Source organism: Scyliorhinus torazame, chromosome 2, assembly GCF_047496885.1.
Source record: "Scyliorhinus torazame isolate Kashiwa2021f chromosome 2, sScyTor2.1, whole genome shotgun sequence".
In the NCBI taxonomy this organism is placed as follows: domain Eukaryota; kingdom Metazoa; phylum Chordata; class Chondrichthyes; order Carcharhiniformes; family Scyliorhinidae; genus Scyliorhinus; species Scyliorhinus torazame.
This window is the reverse complement of record NC_092708.1, coordinates 99247011-99267348: the sequence shown is the minus strand read 5'-3', so window position 1 is coordinate 99267348 and position 20338 is coordinate 99247011. Positions and strand designations below refer to the sequence as shown.

The 20338-nt window shown below is 47.7% G+C and overlaps 1 protein-coding gene across 8 annotated transcripts in view; it reads right to left on the bottom strand.

Annotated features, from left to right (window-relative positions):
* Positions 1-20338, bottom strand: part of baz2ba (bromodomain adjacent to zinc finger domain, 2Ba) — a 603362-nt gene that overhangs the window by 191071 nt on the left and 391953 nt on the right. For all 8 annotated transcript variants that reach the window (XM_072474620.1, XM_072474664.1, XM_072474673.1 and 5 more), the window contains one exon: positions 13761-13821. In XM_072474620.1, coding sequence (XP_072330721.1) covers positions 13761-13821 — 61 coding nt within the window. The remainder of the gene's footprint in view (positions 1-13760; positions 13822-20338) is intronic.

Here is a 20338-nt window from a genome sequence, read left to right as displayed (position 1 = left end):
TGCCCTTGACAAAGCCCACCTGATCCTCCACGACTACGTCGGGCAAGCAACTCTCCAGTCACCTCGCCAGGGCCTTCGACAGGACTTTGGCGTCAGTGTTTAGGCACGAGATGGGTTTTGTACGACCCGCATTCCATTGGCTCTTTGTCTTTTTTCAGGATCAGCAATACTGAGGCCTGTGCCAGTGTGGGCAGCAAGGTCCCACTCTTCAGCGAATCATTAAACACCTCTTGCAGGTGCGGGGCAGTGCTGCCACAAATTATTTATAGAAGTCCACCGGGAATCCATCTGGACCCGGTGCCTTCCCCGACTGCATGGAGCTGATGCTCTCCATAACTTCTCGCAACTCTAGCGGTGCTTCCAGACCCCGTCTCTTTTCCTCCTCCATAGCTAGTATGTCCAGCCCATTGAAAGATCACTGTATCTTGAAGTCCCCCACTGGAGGCTCGAAGGTGTACCGCTCTCGGTCGAAGGTCGTGAAGATCTTGTTGATTGTGTCTGGGGCCAAGACAAGCTTGCAGTTGCTGTCCTTCACTTGCGATCTCCCTCTTGGCTGGCTGATTTCTCAGCTGGTGAGCCAGTAGGCGACTGGCTTTGTCTCCATGTTCATAAAAGGTTCCCAGTGTCTGGCAGAGCTCGTTCACCACTTTCCCGGTGGATAGCATGTCAAATTCCATTTGCAGCTTTTTCCTCACCGCAATAGTTCCACAGTCAGGGCTGTGGAGTATTACCGATCCAGAATCGATCAACCGTTGCCTAGCCCCCCTTTCCTTCCCGTCCCCGAGTGCCCTGTATGCTATTATTTCCCTCCTATCACCACCTTCAGTGCCTCCCCGAATGCAGAGGGTGAGACGTCCCCATTTTGATTGCAGGTTACATATCCGACAATGGCTTGTGACATTGTTTTGCAGAATGCCTTGTTGGCGAAGAGGACTGTGTCCAGCTGCCAACCATTACATACTGTCCCCCGGGTCTGTCACCATGTTTGTCGCTGCAAAGTTCGCCCTTTTGCGAAACAGCATGGCCACCGACTCGCCCTTGTTCTGAAGCACGCTTGGTACATCTGTCCAGCTCTTATTTACACTCAGTCGATCCTTCTCCCTCAGGTGCGTCTCTTGAAGGAAGACTATGTCGGCCCTCATGCTTTTTGTATGGGTGATGACTCTGGGGACGCGATTCTGTGATCCTGAGGTTAAGTGTTGACGCCGTCGGAAACGCCGTCCCGTTTCTCGATGGCGTCAACACGGCCTCAGGATCAGCAATTCTGGCCCCTACAGGGGGCCAGCACGGCACTGGAGCGGTTCACGCCGCTCCAGCTGCTGATCCCGGCGTCAACTGGGCGCCGTGGGATCCACGCATGCGCAGTGGCACCGGCTTCCTTCAACGCGCCGGCCCCGACGCAACATGGCGCAGGGTTACATGGGCCGGTGCGGACGAAAGGAGGCCCCCAGCCAGAGAGGGCGGCCGGCCGATCGGTGGGCCCCAATCGCGGGCCAGGCCATATCGGAGGCCGCCCCCCGGGGTTGGACCCCCCTCCAGGCCGTCCCCCGACCCTTCGACAGCGAGTTCCCACCGGCTGAGAGCAGCTGTGGACGGCGCCGGCGTGACTCGGCTTTTTGTACGACGGGAATCGGCTGGCCGGCTGCGTAGAGCGGCCCCCGACCGGCGCCGCGCCAACCGTGCCGGCGCCAATCGGCTCTGCGGAGAATTGAGTGCCGGCATCGGGGCAGCGTAGCGCGCCGGTTGCGGGGATTCTCCGGCCCGGCCCCGGGCTGAGAGAATCCCGCCCTGAATCTTTACAGCGGTACGTTGAGTGCCCTGATGTTCCAAGTGACTATTCTGATGGGTGGTTTCAGTCTCCCCCTTCCTGAGGTGTCAGCCATACTTACCACCTAGACGTGCCCCTGCACATTGGGGTTCCCATTTGTTTGAGGTCCATCCAAGATGGCCATCGTTTTCTTCTTTGTTCCAGCCATCCCCATGTGCGACCTGTTGTCACCAGAATTTTGCCCCCCCATTCCCCGACCCTCCCCTTGCCCCAAGTCCAACTTCCCTTTCCCTGTACCCTGGTTGCCTACCCCCTTTATCCTTCTTTCCCACTTCCCTCCAGTTTGTTGTTTTGTCCCTCCCTTTTGCTGGACGCTTCTCCCCCTTTCAGTAGCTGCCCTGTGCTACCCACCCCTCCCATCTTATTTAAGCGCACCAGCATGCTCGCCAGCAAGGCGGCTCCTCTCTGAGAGCTGCTCCCTCTGCCTTCAGCCGGTTTTGTCTCTTTTCTCCCCTCTCGTTTCAGTGTACCTCTGCCTTCTCCCCACCCCCTAGGTTGTGTGAGCTTTCAGCCCAGAAAAAGTCTTGTTCAAGGGTTCTTAGTTGGCCATTATATCTGTCTTCTGAGCCCGTTTTTCTGGATGAACTCATTCGCATCCTCCGACGTGTTAAAATAGTGCTCTTTGTTGCCGTAGGTTACGCAGTCTCGCCGGGTACAGCATGCCAAGCCACACCTTGTTTTTAAATAAAGCCGCCTTTGCCCCATTAAACTCTGCCCGGCGCTCAGCCAGGTCAGCCTCAATGTCCTGGTAGATGCGGATTGTATGTCCTTCCCACCTATATGATCGTGTGCTCCTCGACCAGTTCAGCATCTTCTCTTTATCTTGAAACTTATGGAGTTTCGCTATAATCGCCCACAGTGCTTCTCCTAATTTGGGTCTTTGCCGGAGCGATCTGTGGGTCCAGTCTACCTCTTCAGAGGACACCAGTTTAAGAGGATTGGCTAAAGAACTGACTGCGACATGAAAAAAGTCCATTTTACACAGCTAGTGATTAGATGGGGAATGCAATGCCTGAGAGAGTGACGAGGAAGCAGATTCAATCAAGGCTTTCAAAAGTGAATTAGATAAACATCTGAAGAGAAAGGAATTCCAGGGATTCAGGGAAATGGCAGAGCAGTAGGACTAGCTGATTTGTTCAGAGAGATCCTGCATAGCCATGATGGACCAAGTGTCTGCTTTCTGTGATGTAAAGTAAAGCCGACATAGCCCCAGGTGACCATAGGCTTCTGGCCCCTTTGAGGGGGGAGAACTGACTGGTGGTGATTTAACCAGAGGGTCACCACACCTCAGGCAAATGGAAAGGTTGAGAAGGTGGGCCTTAATGAATAATCTCAGCCAGTAAGGGAATTGAACGCATATATTGGCCTTGCCCTGTATCACAAAACATCTGTCCAGCCAACAGAGCTAAACTGGCTTAACCACTCTATGATAATATTCTAACTGCAGCCAGACAAATTATCTGTACTGATTTAGCATCATCTCTTTGCTTATGTCCCATGCTATCACACCTCTCTCCACAGCCACCCCTCATTAACGCCCTTCCATAGATACATAGAAGATAAGAGCAAGAGGAGGCCTTTTGGCCCTTCGAGCCTGCTCCGCCATTCATCACCATCATGGCTGACCATCGAACTCAATAGCCTAATCCTGCTTTCTCCCCATAGCCTTTGTGGAATCTGTATGGGTAGAGTTGAGAAATACCAAGGGACAAAAAATTAGTGGGTGTCATATATAGACCCCCAAACTGCATTGGTGAGGTTGGACATGGTATTAAACAAGAAAACGTGCAACAGGGCAAGGTTTACAATTGGGGGAAGGGTAAATACGATGTTGTCAGACACGAATTGAAGTGCATAAGTTGGGAACATAGGCTGTCAGGGAAGGACACAAGTGAAATGTGGAACTTGTTCAAGGAACAGGTACTACGTGTCCTTGATATGTATGTCCCTGTCAGGCAGGGAAGAGATGGTCGAGTGAGGGAACCATGGTTGACAAGAGAGATTGAATGTCTTGTTAAGAGGAAAAAGGTGACTTATGTAAGGCTGAGGAAACAAGGTTCAGACAGGGCATTGGAGGGATACAAGATAGCCAGGAGGGAACTGAAAAAAGGGATTAGGAGAGCTAAGAGAGGGCATGAACAATCTTTGGCAGGTAGGATCAAGGAAAACCCCAAAGCCTTTTACACATATGTGAGAAATATGAGAATGACTAGAGCGAGGGTGGGTCCGATCAAGGACAGTAGCGGGAGATTGTGTATTGACTCTGAAGAGATAGGAGAGGTCTTGAACGAGTACTTTTCTTCTGTATTTACAAATGAGAGGGGTCATATTGTTGGAGAGGACAGTGTAAAACAGACTGGTAAGCTCGAGGAAATACGTGTTAGGAAGGAAGATGTGTTGGGCATTTTGAAAAACTTGAGGATAGTCAACTCCCCCGGGCCTGACGGGATATATCCAAGGATTCTATGGGAAGAAAGAGATGGAATTGCAGAGCCGTTGGCAATGATCTTTTCGTCCTCACTGTCAACAGGGGTGGTACCAGGGGATTGGAGAGTGGCGAATGTCGTGCCCCTGTTCAAAAAAGGGAATAGGGATAACCCTGGGAATTATAGGCCAGTTAGTCTTACTTCGGTGGTAGGCAAAGTCATGGAAAGGGTACTGAAGGATAGGATGTCTGAGCATCTGGAAAAACACTGCTTGATTCGGGATAGTCAGCACGGATTTGTGAGGGGTAGGTCTTGCCTTACAAGTCTTATTGAATGCTTTGAGGAGGTGTCCAAGCATGTGGATGAAGGTAAAGCAGTGGATGTAGTGTACATGGATTTTAGTAAGGCATTTGATAAGGTTCCCCGTGGTAGGCTTCTGCAGAATGTAAGGAGGCATGGGATAGTGGGAAATTTGGCCAGTTGGATAACAAACTGGCTAACCGATAAGTCAGAGAGTGGTGGTGGATGGCAAATATTCAGTCTGGATTCGTTACCAGTGGCGTACCGCAGGGATCAGTTCTGGGTCCTCTGCTGTTTGTGATTTTCATTAATGGCTTGGATGAGGGAGTTGAAGGGTGGGTCAGTAAATTTGCAGACGATACGAAGATTGGTGGAGTTGTGGATAGTGAGGAGGGCTGTTGTCAGCTGCAAAGAGACATAGATAGGATGCAGAGCTGGGCTGAGAAGTGGCAGATGGAGTTTAACCCTGAAAAGTGTGAGGTTGTCCATTTCGGAAGGACAAATATGAATGCGGAATACAGGGTTAACGGTAGAGTTCTTGGCAATGCGGAGGAGCAGAGAGATCTTGGGGTCTATGTTCATACATCTTTGAAAGTTGCCACTCAAGTGGATAGAGCTGTGAAGAAAGCCTATGGTGTGCTAGCGTTCATTAACAGAGGGATTAAATTTAAGAGCCGTGAGGTGATGATGCAGCTGTACAAAACTTTGGTAAGGCCACATTTGGAGTACGGTGTACAGTTCTGGTCGCCTCATTTTAGGAAGGATGTGGAAGCTTTGGAAAAGGTGCAAAGGAGATTTACCAGGATGTTGCCTGTAATGGAGATTAGGTCTTACGAGGAAAGGTTGAGGGTGCTAGGCCTTTTCTCATTAGAACGGAGAAGGATGAGGGGTGACTTGATAGAGGTTTATAAGATGATCAGGGGAATAGATAGAGTAGACAGTCAGAGACTTTTTCCCCGGGTGGAACAAACCATTACAAGGGGACATAAATTTAAGGTGAATGGTGGAAGATATAGGGGGGATGTCAGAGGTAGGTTCTTTACCCAGAGAGTAGTGGGGGCATGGAATGCACTGCCTGTGGAAGTAGTTGAGTTGGAAACATTAGGGACCTTCAAGCAGCGATTGGATAGGTACATGGATTACGGTGAAATGATATAGTGTAGATTTATTTGTTCTTAAGGGCAGCACGGTAGCATTGTGGATAGCACAATTGCTTCACAGCTCCAGGGTCCCAGGTTTGATTCCGGCTTGGGTCACTGTCTGTGCGGAGTCTGCACATCCTCCCCGTGTGTGCGTGGGTTTCCTCCGGGTGCTCCGGTTTCCTCCCACAGTCCAAAGATGTGCAGGTTAGGTGGATTGGCCATGATAAATTGACCTTAGTGTCCAAAATTGCCCTTGGTGTTGGGTGGAGGTGTTGACTTTGGGTAGGGTGCTCTTTCCAAGAGCCGGTGCAGACTCAATGGGCCGAATGGCCTCCTTCTGCACTGTAAGTTCAATGATAATCTATGATTAATCTAGGACAAAGGTTCGGTGCAACATCGTGGGCCGACGGGCCTGTTTTGTGCTGTATTTTTCTATGTTCTATGTTCTAAATTAGTGATGCATGAAATAAGGGAATATTGGTGATCCTAGGTGATTTTAATCTTCATGTAGATGGGGCAAATCAAATTAGCCGCAATGCCATAGAGGAGGAATTCCTGGAGTGTATACGGGATGGTTTTCTTGACCAATATGTGGAGGAACCAACTAGAGAGCAGGCCATCTTAGATTGGGTACTGTGTAATGAGAAAGGAATCATTGCCAATCTGGCTGTACGAGACCCATTGGGGATGAGAATGTTTTATCAAGATGGAGAAGGAAGTAGTTGATTCGGAGAATAGGGTGCTGAACCTTAATGAAGGGAACTCTGAGGATACGAGGCGTGAGTTGGCCTTGATAGATTGGGGAGAGTTACTTAAAGGGATGACAGTGGATAGACAATGGCAAACATTCAAGGAACGCATGGAGGAACTACAGCAACTGTTCATTCCTGTCTGGCACAAAAGCAAAGGGGGTAAGAGGGCCAATCCATGGCTTACAAAGGAAGTTAGAAATAGTATCCGATCCAAGGAAGAAGCATACAATTGGCCAAGAAAAATAATAGGTCTGAGGATTGGGAGCAGTTTAGAATTCAGCAAAGAAGGACGAAGGGATTGATTAAGAAAGGGAAAGTACGACTTCCGGGTGCGGCGATGACCAGCTGAGTCGCACGTTTCGGCAGCTCCCGGTGAAACAGACTTTTGGGCCCTTGATAGGAGCCCCAACGGCAATTTTGACGGCTTAAAAACACTGTGCGGTAAACCAGAAGGGTATCCCCCCTGGATACGGATGAAAAAAGGAGGAGAAAGTGGCCGGATTGCAGTGGATCCTTTAGAACAGCGGCAAGGAAGGCAAGCAAAAACCAAGATGGCGTCGGAAGGTGGCAGTTTAACATGGGGCCCTGAACAACAAGAGTTCTTGAAATGCTGTGTGGAAGAGCTCAAAAAGGAAATGAAGAAAGAGCTGTTGGCCCCGATACTACAGGCGATCGAAGGGCTAAAGGAGGAACAAAAGACCCAGGAGCGGGAGCTTCGGGTCGTGAAGGCAAAGGCAGCCGAGAATGAGGACGACATACAGGGCCTGGTGGTGAAGACGGAGATGCATGAGGCACATCAGAAACGATGTGTGGAAAGGTTGGAGGCACTGGAGAACAACGCAAGGAGGAACAACTTGAGGATTCTTGGTCTTCCTGAAGGTGCGGAGGGAGCGGACGTCGGGGCATATGTGAGCACGATGCTGCACTCGTTAATGGGAGCGGAGGCCCCGGCGGGTCCGTTGGAGGTGGAGGGAGCATACCGAGTGATGGCGCGAGGACCGAGAGCAGGAGAAATTCCCAGAGCCATAGTGGTGAGATTCCTCCGTTTTAAGGATATAGAAATGGTCCTTAGATGGGCAAAGAAAACTCGGAGCAGTAAATGGGAGAACGCGGTGATCCGCGTTTATCAAGACTGGAGTGCGGAGGTGGCGAGAAGGAGGACGAGCTTTAATCGGGCCAAGGCGGTGCTTCATAAAAAGAAGATAAAATTTGGAATGCTGCAACCGGCAAGACTGTGGGTCACATATCGAGGGAGGCACCACTACTTTGAGACGGCGGATGAAGCGTCGACTTTTATTGTGGAAGAAAAACTGGAATAAGCGGGTTATTAAAAAGAACGTTTGAACAAAGTGGTGGGGCGAATGTGGGGGGCGAAGAGGGGGGTTAAAAAGGGGGGAAAGAGGAGTTTTATGTACTAATCCTGCGATGTGGTAACTTTTCTCTCTTCCACAGGTGGTGATGGGGGGAGGAGGGGAGGAAGCCCCCCAACCCGGCTGATCACGTGGAACGTGAGAGGGCTGAACGGGCCGATAAAGAGGGCACGGGTACTCGCACACCTTAAGAAACTTAAGGCAGATGTGGTTATGTTACAGGAAACGCACCTGAAACTGATAGACCAGGTTAGGCTACGCAAAGGATGGGTGGGGCAGGTGTTCCATTCGGGGCTAGATGCGAAAAACAGGGGGGTGGCTATATTAGTGGGGAAGCGGGTAATGTTCGAGGCAAAGACTATAGTGGCGGATAACGGGGGCAGATACGTGATGGTGAGTGGCAAACTACAGGGGGAGACGGTGGTTTTGGTAAACGTATATGCCCCAAACTGGGATGATGCCAATTTTATGAGGCGGATGCTAGGACGCATTCCGGATCTAGAGATGGGAAAGCTGATAATGGGGGGAGATTTTAATACGGTGTTGGAACCAGGGCTGGATAGGTCGAAGTCCAGGACTGGAAGGAGGCCGGCAGCAGCCAAGGTACTTAAAGATTTTATGGAGCAGATGGGAGGTGTAGACCAGTGGAGATTTAGCAGACCTAGGAGTAAGGAGTTCTCATTTTTCTCCTATGTCCATAAAGTCTACTCGCGAATAGACTTTTTTGTGCTGGGAAGGGCGTTGATCCCGAAGGTGAGGGGAACGGAGTATACGGCTATAGCCATTTCGGATCACGCTCCACACTGGGTAGACTTGGAGATAGGGGAGGAAACAGGAGGGCGCCCACCCTGGAGAATGGACATGGGACTAATGGCAGATGAGGGGGTGTGTCTAAGGGTGAGGGGGTGCATTGAAAAGTACTTGGAACTCAATGATAATGGGGAGGTCCAGGTGGGAGTGGTCTGGGAGGCGCTGAAGGCGGTGGTTAGAGGGGAGCTGATATCAATAAGGGCACATAAAGGGAAGCAGGAGAGTAAGGAACGGGAGCGGTTGCTGCAAGAACTTTTGAGGGTGGACAGACAATATGCGGAAGCACCGGAGGAGGGACTGTACAGGGAAAGGCAAAGGCTACATGTAGAATTTGACTTGCTAACTACGGGCACTGCAGAGGCACAATGGAGGAAGGTACAGGGTGTACAGTACGAATATGGGGAGAAGGCGAGCAGGTTGCTGGCACACCAATTGAGGAAAAGGGGAGCAGCGAGGGAAATAGGGGGAGTGAGGGATGAGGAAGGAGAGATGGAGCGGGGAGCGGAGAGAGTGAATGGAGTGTTCAAGACATTTTATAAAAAATTATATGAAGCTCAACCCCCGGATGGGAGGGAGAGAATGATGGGCTTCTTGGATCGGCTGGAATTTCCCAAGGTGGAAGAGCAGGAAAGGGTGGGACTGGGAGCACAGATCGAGGTAGAAGAAGTGGTGAAAGGAATTAGGAGCATGCAGGCGGGAAAGGCCCCGGGACCGGATGGATTCCCAGTCAAATTCTAAAGAAAATATGTGGACTTGCTCGCCCCGGTATTGACGAGGACCTTTAATGAGGCAAAGGAAAGGGGACAACTGCCCCCGACTATGTCTGAAGCAACGATATCGCTTCTCTTAAAGAAGGAAAAGGACCCGCTACAATGCGGGTCCTATAGACCTATTTCCCTCCTAAATGTAGATGCCAAGATCCTGGCCAAGGTAATGGCAATGAGAATAGAGGAATGTGTCCCGGGGGTGGTCCACGAGGACCAAACTGGGTTTGTGAAGGGGAGACAGCTGAACACGAATATACGGAGGCTGTTAGGGGTAATGATGATGCCCCCACCAGAGGGGGAAACGGAGATAGTAGTGGCGATGGATGCCGAGAAAGCATTTGATAGAGTGGAGTGGGATTATTTGTGGGAGGTGTTGAGGAGATTTGGTTTTGGAGAGGGGTATGTTAGATGGGTGCAGCTGTTGTATAGGGCCCCGATGGCGAGCGTGGTCACGAATGGACGGGGATCTGCATATTTTCGGCTCCATAGAGGGACAAGGCAGGGATGCCCTCTGTCCCCATTATTGTTTGCACTGGCGATTGAGCCCCTGGCGATAGCGTTGAGGGGTTCCAAGAAGTGGAGGGGAGTACTTAGAGGAGGAGAAGAACACCGGGTATCTTTGTATGCGGACGATTTGTTACTATATGTGGCAGACCCGGCGGAGGGGATGCCAGAAATAATGCGGATACTTGGGGAGTTTGGGGATTTTTCAGGGTATAAATTGAACATGGGGAAAAGTGAGTTGTTTGTGGTGCATCCAGGGGAGCAGAGTAGAGGAATAGAGGACCTACCGTTGAGGAAGGTAACAAGGGACTTTCGTTACCTGGGGATCCAGATAGCCAAGAATTGGGGCACATTGCATAGGTTAAATTTAACGCGGTTGGTGGAACAAATGGAGGAGGATTTCAAGAGATGGGATATGGTATCCCTGTCACTGGCAGGGTGAGTGCAGGCGGTTAAGATGGTGGTCCTCCCGAGATTCCTCTTTTGTGTTTCAGTGCCTCCCGGTGGTGATCACGAAGGCTTTTTTAAAAAGGATTGAAAAGAGCATCATGGGTTTTGTGTGGGCCGGTAAGACCCCGAGAGTGAGGAAGGGATTCTTACAGCGTAGCAGGGATAGGGGGGGGCTGGCACTACCGAGCCTAAGTGAGTATTACTGGGCCGCTAATATTTCAATGGTGAGTAAGTGGATGGGAGAGGAGGAGGGAGCGGCGTGGAAGAGATTAGAGAGGGCGTCCTGTTGGGGGACTAGCCTACAGGCTATGGTGACAGCCCCATTGTCGTTCTCACCGAGGAACTACACCACAAGCCCAGTGGTGGTGGCTACACTGAAGATTTGGGGACAGTGGAGACGGCATAGGGGAAAGACTGGAGCCTTGGGGGGGTCCCCGATAAGAAACAATCATAGGTTTGCCCCGGGGGGAATGGATGGGGGATATGGAATGTGGCAAAGAGCAGGAATAATGCAACTGAAAGATCTGTCTGTGGATGGGAAGTTCGCGAGTCTGGGAGCGCTGACCGAGAAATATGGGTTGCCCCAAGGGAATGCATTCAGGTATATGCAACTGAGGGCTTTTGCGAGGCAACAGGTGAGGGTATTCCCGCAGCTCCCGACACAAGAGGTGCAGGACAGAGTGATCTCAAAGACATGGGTGGGGGATGGTAAGGTGTCAGATATATATAGGGAAATGAGGGACGAAGGGGAGACTATGGTAGATGAACTAAAAGGGAAATGGGAAGAAGAGCTGGGGGAGGAGATCGAGGAGGGGCTGTGGGCAGATGCCCTAAGCAGGGTAAACTCGTCGTCCTCGTGTGCCAGGCTAAGCCTGATTCAGTTTAAGGTATTACACAGGGCGCATATGACTGGAGCACGGCTCAGCAAATTTTTTGGGGTGGAGGATAGGTGTGCGAGGTGCTCGAGAAGCCCAGCGAATCATACCCATATGTTTTGGTCATGCCCGGCACTACAGGGGTTTTGGATGGGGGTGACAAAGGTGCTTTCAAAAGTAGTGGGGGTCCGGGTCGAACCAAGCTGGGGGTTGGCTATATTTGGGGTTGCACAAGAGCCGGGAGTGCAGAAGGCGAGAGAGGCCGATGTTTTGGCCTTTGCGTCCCTAGTAGCCCGGCGCAGGATATTGCTAATGTGGAAAGAAGCCAAGCCCCCGGGGGTGGAGACCTGGATAAATGACATGGCAGGGTTTATAAAGCTAGAGCGGATTAAGTTCGTTCTAAGGGGGTCGGCTCAAGGGTTCACCAGGCGGTGGCAACTGTTCGTCGAATACCTCGCAGAAAGATAGATGGAATGGAAAAAGGCAGCAGCCGCCCAGGATCGGGGGGGGGGGGGGGGGGGGGGGAGGAACCAGAAGGACTCTCAGGGTTGTTAATATATACTGTATAATATGTATAGGTCGTTGCTACAGATAATTATATATTGGACTGTTAAATTATATTTTTGGAGAGTGTTACTTGTGATAAGGCAGTTGCCAATTCGGGTTTGTTTTCATTTTTGTTATTTATTATTTATTCATTTTCTGTTTATAAAATAGGTCATTGTTATTTGTGTTGTTATAATATTGTGTAAAGGATGCACAATGTACTGTGCTGGTTGACCAAAAATTTTCAATAAAATATTTTATAAAAAAAAAAGGGGAAAGTACAGTATGAAAGGAAGATTGCAGGGAACATAAAGACTGACACTAAGAGTTTTTACAGATAGGTGAAGAGAAAGAAATTGGTAAAGAGAAATGAAATAGAGGAATACATAATAAGGGACAAAGAAATGGCTGTGCAATTAAATGCGTACTTTGGTTCTGTCTTCACAAATGAGGATACAAATCAGATCCCAGAAATATTGGAGAATGGAAGGTTTAGTGAGAGGGAAGAACTGAGGGAGATCAACATTAGTAGAGAGATGGTGCTGGGAAAACTGATGGGATTGAAGGCAGATAAATCCCCAGGGCCTGAGAATCTGCATCCCAGAGTGCTTAAGGAGGTGGCTCTGGAAATAGTGGATGCATTAGTGGTCATCTTCCGGGATTCTATAGACTCTGGAACTGTCCCTGCAGATTGGAGGGTAACTCGCGTCACTCCAATATTCAAAAAGGGAGGTAGAGAGAAAGCAGGGAATTATAGACCAGTAAGCCTAACATCGGTAGTGGGGAAAATGCTTGAATCCATTATCAAGGACTTCATAGCGGAACATTTGGAAAGCAATGGCAGGATCAGTCAGAGTCATCATGGATTTATGAAGGGAAAAACATACTTGACAAATCTGTTCAAATTCTTTGAAGAGGTAACCAGGACAGTCAACAAGGGATGTGGTATATTTGGACTTTCAGAAGGCATTTGACAAAGTCCCGCATAAGAGATTATTGTGCAAAATGAAAGCGCATGGGATTGGGGGAAATGCATTGAGGTGGATAGAAAACTGGTTGGCAGAGAGGAAACAAAGAGTAGGGATTGATGGGTCCTTTTCAAATTGGCAGGCAGTAACCAGTGGGGTACCACAGGTCATCACAATATATATTAATAATTTGGATGAGGGAACAAAATGCAACGTCTCAAAATTTGCAGATGATACCAAATTAGGTGGGAGGGTGAATTGTGACGAGGACGCAGGGATCCTACAGCAAGATCTGGACAGGTTGGGCGAGTGGGCAAGCCAATGGCAGATGCAGTATAATTTGGATAAGTGTGAGGCTATTCATTTTGGAAGCAAAAACAGGAAGGCAGATTACTACCTGAATGGTTGTAAATTGGGAGAGGGGAGTGTGCAGTGGGACCTGGGTGTCCTTGTGCACCATTCGCTGAAGGTAAGCATGCAGGTGCATCAGGCGGTAAAGAAGGCTAATGGTATGTTGATCTTCGTTGCAAGAGGTTTCGAGTATAGAAGCAGGGATGTGTTGCTGCAATTGTACAGTGCCTTGGTGAGGCCACACCTGGAGTATTGTGTGCAGTTTTGGTCTCCTTCTCTGAGGAAGGATGTTCTTGCTCTCGAGGGAGTGCAGCAAAGGTTTACCAGACTGATTCCAGGGATGGCGGGACTGTCATATATGAGGAGAGATTGACTATGTTGGGATTGTTCTCGCTGGAGTTCAGAAGAATGAGGGGGGATCTGATAGAGACTCATAAAATTCTAACAGGACTAGACAGGGTAGATGCAGGGAAGATGTTACCAATGATAGGTGTGCCAAGAAAACCACTTTCTCTAGAAATTGAAGAGCTTTGCAAAACAAAAAATCCTCCTAAATTATTTTCTCTACCCCACTGACATTTGTATTTCAAGACAGACTGGAGAGGTGCAAACTAAATATTCAATTGTAATACGAATAAAATATATGGAACTCATTTTATAAAAAAAGTTACCCGTATTCTAAGGGGATACGCAGATCTCTTTCATCTGTGACTCTTCTTCTTTTACCCGAACCTACAAAAACAAAAATCAGATGTTATAAAAATGCCTTTGGTGGATTAATAAACTTTACATATATACATACTTATTGAAAGTGTAACTCTCATGAGTAAGAAATGAAATGGCTACATAAATCCTGAAGGTGTCAGCAATTAAATATAGTTCGACAGAATGCACCAAAAACGAATTAAAGATAATCAGATCTCCTATGACATTGCTTGTGAATAACCTACAAGCTACTGTATGGTTTCTTATGTTTGATGTGATCCCACTGCAGTCTAAATGCAACGAGCACATTGTTGATCATTGCAACACAGGTAAACATAAGCAATATATCACACATTAAATTATTTACTGATGGCCTCAGGCGTAATGGCCAAAATATTCCAGCCGTTCAAGCCGGCGGAATCTTTTGGTCCCACCATCGGTGCACCCCCACCCCCCGGTTTCCTCAGGTAAGCGGTGCATTCAACGGGAAATCTTGTTGACGACAGCAGGGCCAGAAGATCTCACCACCAACCGATGGCGGGCCATCACAAAACACGTGGCAGGTTGCAGAGAAAACCCCACCAAATATTTGTAATACAATTTAGGCATATCCGAACCTGAATAAATATGAAACTTCCTTTGTTCTCTCTGAAAATATCTTCTCAATTCAGGTCACAAAAAGCATTTTGCTCCACCGCCCACTTGCACTATTTATTAAACAGATTTAATCTTCCTTCCTGCTTCCCAAAAATTATTTTTCTCAGCTCTTTTCCTCATTCTTCTTTTCCAAAGTCTTCCTTTCTCGCAAACAAAAGGTCTATTCAGAAAAGAAAATCTCACCAAACCTTAAGTCACACCTGCTCAGCCAGGAACAACTGAATATTATCAGTCAGAGAGATCAAAGCTATGATGTGGAGATGCCGGCGTTGGACTGGGGTGGGCACAGAAAGAAGTCTTACAACACCAGGTTAAAGTCCAACAGGTCTTGTTTTGAATCACTAGCTTTAGGAGCTAGGAGGATATTAACCTGGTGTTGTAAAAGACTTCTTACAGAGAGATCAAAGGTTGAGACAAACAACGATAAAGCATATGCTTCTCTCTCTTATTTATCAATGTCGACTTGTTCCTGAAGATTTTGGTGCTAGTCATTCAAGAGGAACCCCCGCGTTCCCACAGTTGTGTTACCAATGACCAATTGGTCAGTCACCATAGCCAAACCTATACAGCCTACTCCACCTACCGTATGGTAGGTTGTTGCAAAAGGTTTAATCTCACGGAATCCAGGTTGAGGTAGCCAACTGGATACAAAATTGGCTCGGCGACCAAAACCAAAAGGTGGTTGTGGAGGGCTGTTTTTCAAACTGGAGGCCTGTAACCAGCGGTGTGCCTCAGGGATCGGTGTTGGTCCACTGTTATTTATGACATATATTAATGATTTAGATGAGAATGTAGGAGGCATGGTTAGTAAGTTTGCAGCTGACACCAAGATTGGTGGCATAGTGGATAGTGAAGAAGGATATATTAGATTGCAACAAGATCTTGACCAATTGGGCCAGTGGGCCGATGAATGGCAGATGGAGTTTAATTTGGAGAAATATGAAGTGATGCAGTTTGGTAGATCAAATCAGGGGAGGACCTAATCAGTTAATGGTATGGAATTGGGGAGAGTAACAGAACAAAGAGATCTAGGGGTACAGATTCATAGCTCCTTGAAGGTGGAGTCGCAGGTGGACAGAGTGGTGAAGGCAGCATTCAGCATGCTAGGTTTTCTTGGTCAGAATATTGAATACAGGAGTTGGGACATCTTGTTGAAGTTGTACAAGTCATTGGCAACAACACACATGGAATACTGTGTTCAGTTCTGGTCACCCTATTATAGGAAGGATATTGTAAACTAGAACGAGTGCAGAAGAGATTTAGGAGGATGCTACCAGGGCTGAGTTATTAAGAGAGGCTGGATAGGTTGGGACATTTTTTTCCCTGGAGCGTAGGAGGCTTAGGGGTGATCTTATAGAGGTCTGTAAAATAATGAGGAGCAGAAAATAAGGTAGATGGTCAACATCTTTTCCCTAAGGTAGAGGAATCTAGAACTAGAGGGCATAGGTTTAAGGGGAGAGGGGAGAGATACAAAAGAGACCAGAGGGGAATTTTTTTCACAAAGAGGGTGTTGAGCATCTGGAACGGACGGGTAGAGGTCGGTACAATTTTTTCCTTTAAAAAGCAGTTAGACAGTTACATGGGCAGGGTGGGTATTGTAGCCACCTGGGTTGGCCACTTCCCAACTAAAAATGGAGATCCGCAAAGACTATAGGGAAATTCAGCCAAGCCAGGAAAAACTAGCAAGTGCAAAAATCCTGTGTATTAGAACTTGCAAAAGCCCAGACAGCACTGAAACTCACATACTAATGAACGATCCCCGGTACAATTGAAACATGTAAGGTGAATAAGGTCAAGCCAGACTGCTCGGCGCCAGCAGGAGCCAAGACAAAGGAAGGCCAACGGACACCCAGGGACCGCCCAGCGATCAGGGAACAACTCCAGTATTGGAGAAATCGATCCAAGTGATCGGAACGTAGTCCAATCACTTGGAACCAGGTACGGAGTTCGCCCAAAGGGGCGGGAAGCCCCTGGGGGCTATAAAATAGAGTCCCCAAGTTCAAATCGTCCTTCTTGGCAGGGTCACTCAGCAGATCGAACCAACCCTTGACAGTGAACTGCCTAAGTTGCTGCACCAACCAAGTAAGTCTCCAGCCAACGCACGCTACGAGATAGGCGCTCCTAGCTACTAGTCCGTACCAGCTTTGAAGCCTGCAGATTCAGAACCCGAACGAAAGGCCATTTGTTCCCCTGACCTGGTGGGCCAGTCCAAAGCTAAGTATAGGCCTATAGTATAGAGATAGTCTAGAAAGAAGAGTTTTATGCATGAGTAGTGATTGACTGTGTATAATAAATGTGTTTTGATTTGAAACTTACTAACTGGTGTATTGAGTTATTGATCAGTACTTGAACTTGAACCTCGTGGCGGTATCATAAAGATACCTGGCAACTCTAGAGCAAAGGTTATAGAAACAGAGCAAATTAAGCAAAGATACAACGGGCAACATTTAAGAGCCAGCCAAAAGTTAGCAACAGTATAGAGGGAATGGGGCCAAATGCAGGCAAGTGGGACTAGCTTAGTGATAGAAACTGGGTGGCATGGACAAAGCTGGGCCATAGGGCCATGCTGTAAACATCTATGACTCATGACTCTACAAGCTCAAAATCACTGCCTCATAATCCACCTCCAGCCCTGGTGTAAACAGTTCCACTGTGCAACTGAAAACTTTTTATCTCAAAATCAGCTATACATTTTAACAATAGCTCTAAACTGAAATTAAACAATCTTTATATATTTTGTTTTGCTTCATTATTCAGGCCTTTGTTCTTTGTAAATGAACTGACTGATTGCCATATTGCCACATCACACTGAGGAAATTATATTTCTGCAGAAAACAATGAAAACAACAACATTCATTGGGCATGAAAATATACAAGAAATTTGTAGCTGGAAAACACCAGCATCGAAGATGCAGGTAAAATTTTCAACTTGGGTCTAATGCAAAACTCAGGCTCCACATTCCTATGTAATGAGCAGTCATACAAACATAATTTAGTTTTATACTGCAAGCTTAATAAGGAAATGCTGGACAAAGACTGCATGCCAAGCTTATTTCAAGGATTTGATTCTTTTGTTTTGAGGTAGATGCTGGTGGGTGGCATGGTGGCACAGTGGTTAGCACTGCTGCCTCACGGCACTGAGGACCCGGGTTCGATCCTGGCCCTAGGTCATGGTCCGTACAAAGTTTGTACATTCTCCCTGAGTTTGCGTGGGTCTCACCCCCACAACCCAAAAATATATTGGGTAAGTGGATTGGCCATGCTAAATTGCCCCTTAATTGGAAAAAGAATTGGGTACTCTAAATTAAAAAGGAGATATATGGTGGCTTCAGATTGATCGATTTAACAAAGTGAACAAGTTGTTTCGATGAATATGTGATGCATGTTAACTGCTAATTAGAAACGGAGAGTGACAATGGTTTTTGATTGCTTCACATTTAGTTAATAGGATGTTTCAGCTGGTCAGCACAATTATCTCAATTGTTCACAGTTATTTGAACCAAATGTAATTTTATGGCCTGTGTATGGCTGTGTGCCACCACATAAATGTACTAAGGCGAAACATCAAATTCAAGATTTAAGTTATATAGTTAGATCAATAGTGATAATCAATGAGTAAAATTTTCATTTAAATATTTGTATATGAAACTAAAAAATAAAATTGTTGTGTTGTGAGTCATGTACTGAGGGCTGTCATTAACGGTAATGGTTTCAAGTGATGACCAGATTCTACAAACCAACTGACTCCCACAGCTACTTCTACTACAGCTCTTCCTGCCCCAAAACCTGCAAGGACTCCATCCCAATCTCCCAGTTCGTTCGCCTCCGTCGCATCTGTTCTGATGATGCCATTTTCTAAAACGGTGCTGACATGTCTTCAGTCTTCCTTAATCGTGGTCTCCCAGCCACTGTGGTCAACAGGGTTCTCAGTTGTGTCCAAATCATCCCCGCACCTCACTGTGAACTCTCTCCTCTACCTTTATCCCCTTTTTATTTCTATCAATTCATTTTCATTTCTTCCATTGGTCTGTTTTTACCTCACCATTGTTCCCCCTTCCCCGACTCCATTTGGGCCAACTGTTCCTAATTGCTCTTTGACACACTGCTTAACTTTGCTCTGCCATTCTCACATTCTAATCTCTTTATGTGCCACTATCAGCACCCTTCTTGGCCTTAATCACTCCCATTTACATTCTTTTTGTCTTCTGTCCTCAACATCTTTGTCAATCTCCACCTATCGCTGGCCCCCTATCCAGCCCCCCCTCCCCACTACAGTATAAATCGGACCCCATTTCCAGTTCTTTCTAGCTTTGACACAGTCATTCAGACCCAAAAAGTTAGCTCTCTTCTCTCTCCACAGATGCTGTCAGACCTGCTGAGACTGTCCAGTATTTTCTGGTTTTGTTTCAGATTCCAGGAGCCACAGTAATTTGCTTTCATCTTAATGGAGTCCCTTGGGGACCGTTACTTAGGCAATTATACATTGTAATATACAATAATCTACATTATTGTAATAGGAGTGTGGGGCGGGGGGGAAAAGAGAACACAAAACCTGCTGGCGGTATTGCTCCAATATAAGAAAAACAAACTTACGCGGTAATAATGGATGGGAGGAGCATTCATCCTACCACAATTCATCCATCCGGAAAGATCCTTTGTTCTACCAGCAGAGAACGCAACTATTTCAAAATATTCATATCCACTACTCCATGCATTGATTTCTCTGCATGAAGAATTTCCACACAGTCTTAAATTACTTTCCCCTACTTCATGACTTCCTCGAATGCATGCTCTAATGTTTCGATATGTCATTCAAAAATGGATTGGCTTTATTGATCCTTGTTCTGAATTGGTTAAGCATTGAAGACCTCCATCCCATCAGGATCCGCCTCCGGACGATCAACGAGGCGAAGGCTACAACATCTGCCTCCGCACCAGTTTCCAACCCCGGCTGGTCCGACACCCCGAATATGGCCACCCGGGGGCCTGGGTCCAGTTTCACGTGCACCATTTTAGAAATTACCCTAAAAACCTCCTTCCAGTAATCCTCTGGCTTTGGACAGGACCGAAACATATGAACATGATTAGTGGGCCCCCCCCGCAACGTTCACACACATCTTCTACTCCTTCAAAGAATCGGCTCATCCTCGCACTCGTGAGGTGTGCTCCGTGCATTCACTCTCCGGGGCACCTCACACCAGAACCCCTCCTCCATATCCTATCCCAACGCTTCCTCTAACTTTGCTTTGATCCCTTCCAGTTGTGCCTTCTCCTCTCCAAAATATTTGCGTAAACCGCTGACACTACCCCTTTCTCCAGTCCCCCTGTCGTCAGCACCTCCCCCAGCAATGTGGAGGCCGGCTCCACCGGGAAGCTCTGTATCTCCTTTCTGGCAAAATCTCGAACCTGCATGTATCTAAATATTTCCCCCTGATCCAGCCCATACTGCCAGCTCCTTCAATCCTGCAAACTGACCCCTTAGAAACAAATCTTTTAGTGTCTTAATCCCCTTCTCCTCCCATTTCTGAAAACATCGCACCTCCTTGGCTCAAATCTGTGGTTCCCCCGAATCGGCATTTCCCTTGACCCTGCCCCAATCCGAAGTGTTGGCGAAACTGCCTCAAAATTCTCAATGAAGCTATTATTACCGAACTCCCTGAGTACTTCCCCGGGGCTATCGGGAGCGGCGCTGTTGCTAGTGCTTTCAGTCCCGACCCCCTGCACAAACTCTCCTCCATTCTGACACACTGAGAATCAACCCCTCTCTGCACCTTCTCCATATTCGCCGCCCAGTAGTAAAACACCAGGTTCAGAAGACCCAAACCCTCTGGCTGCCTTACTCTCTGTAGCAGCATCTTTCTAACTCTGGCCACCTTCCCTCCCCATA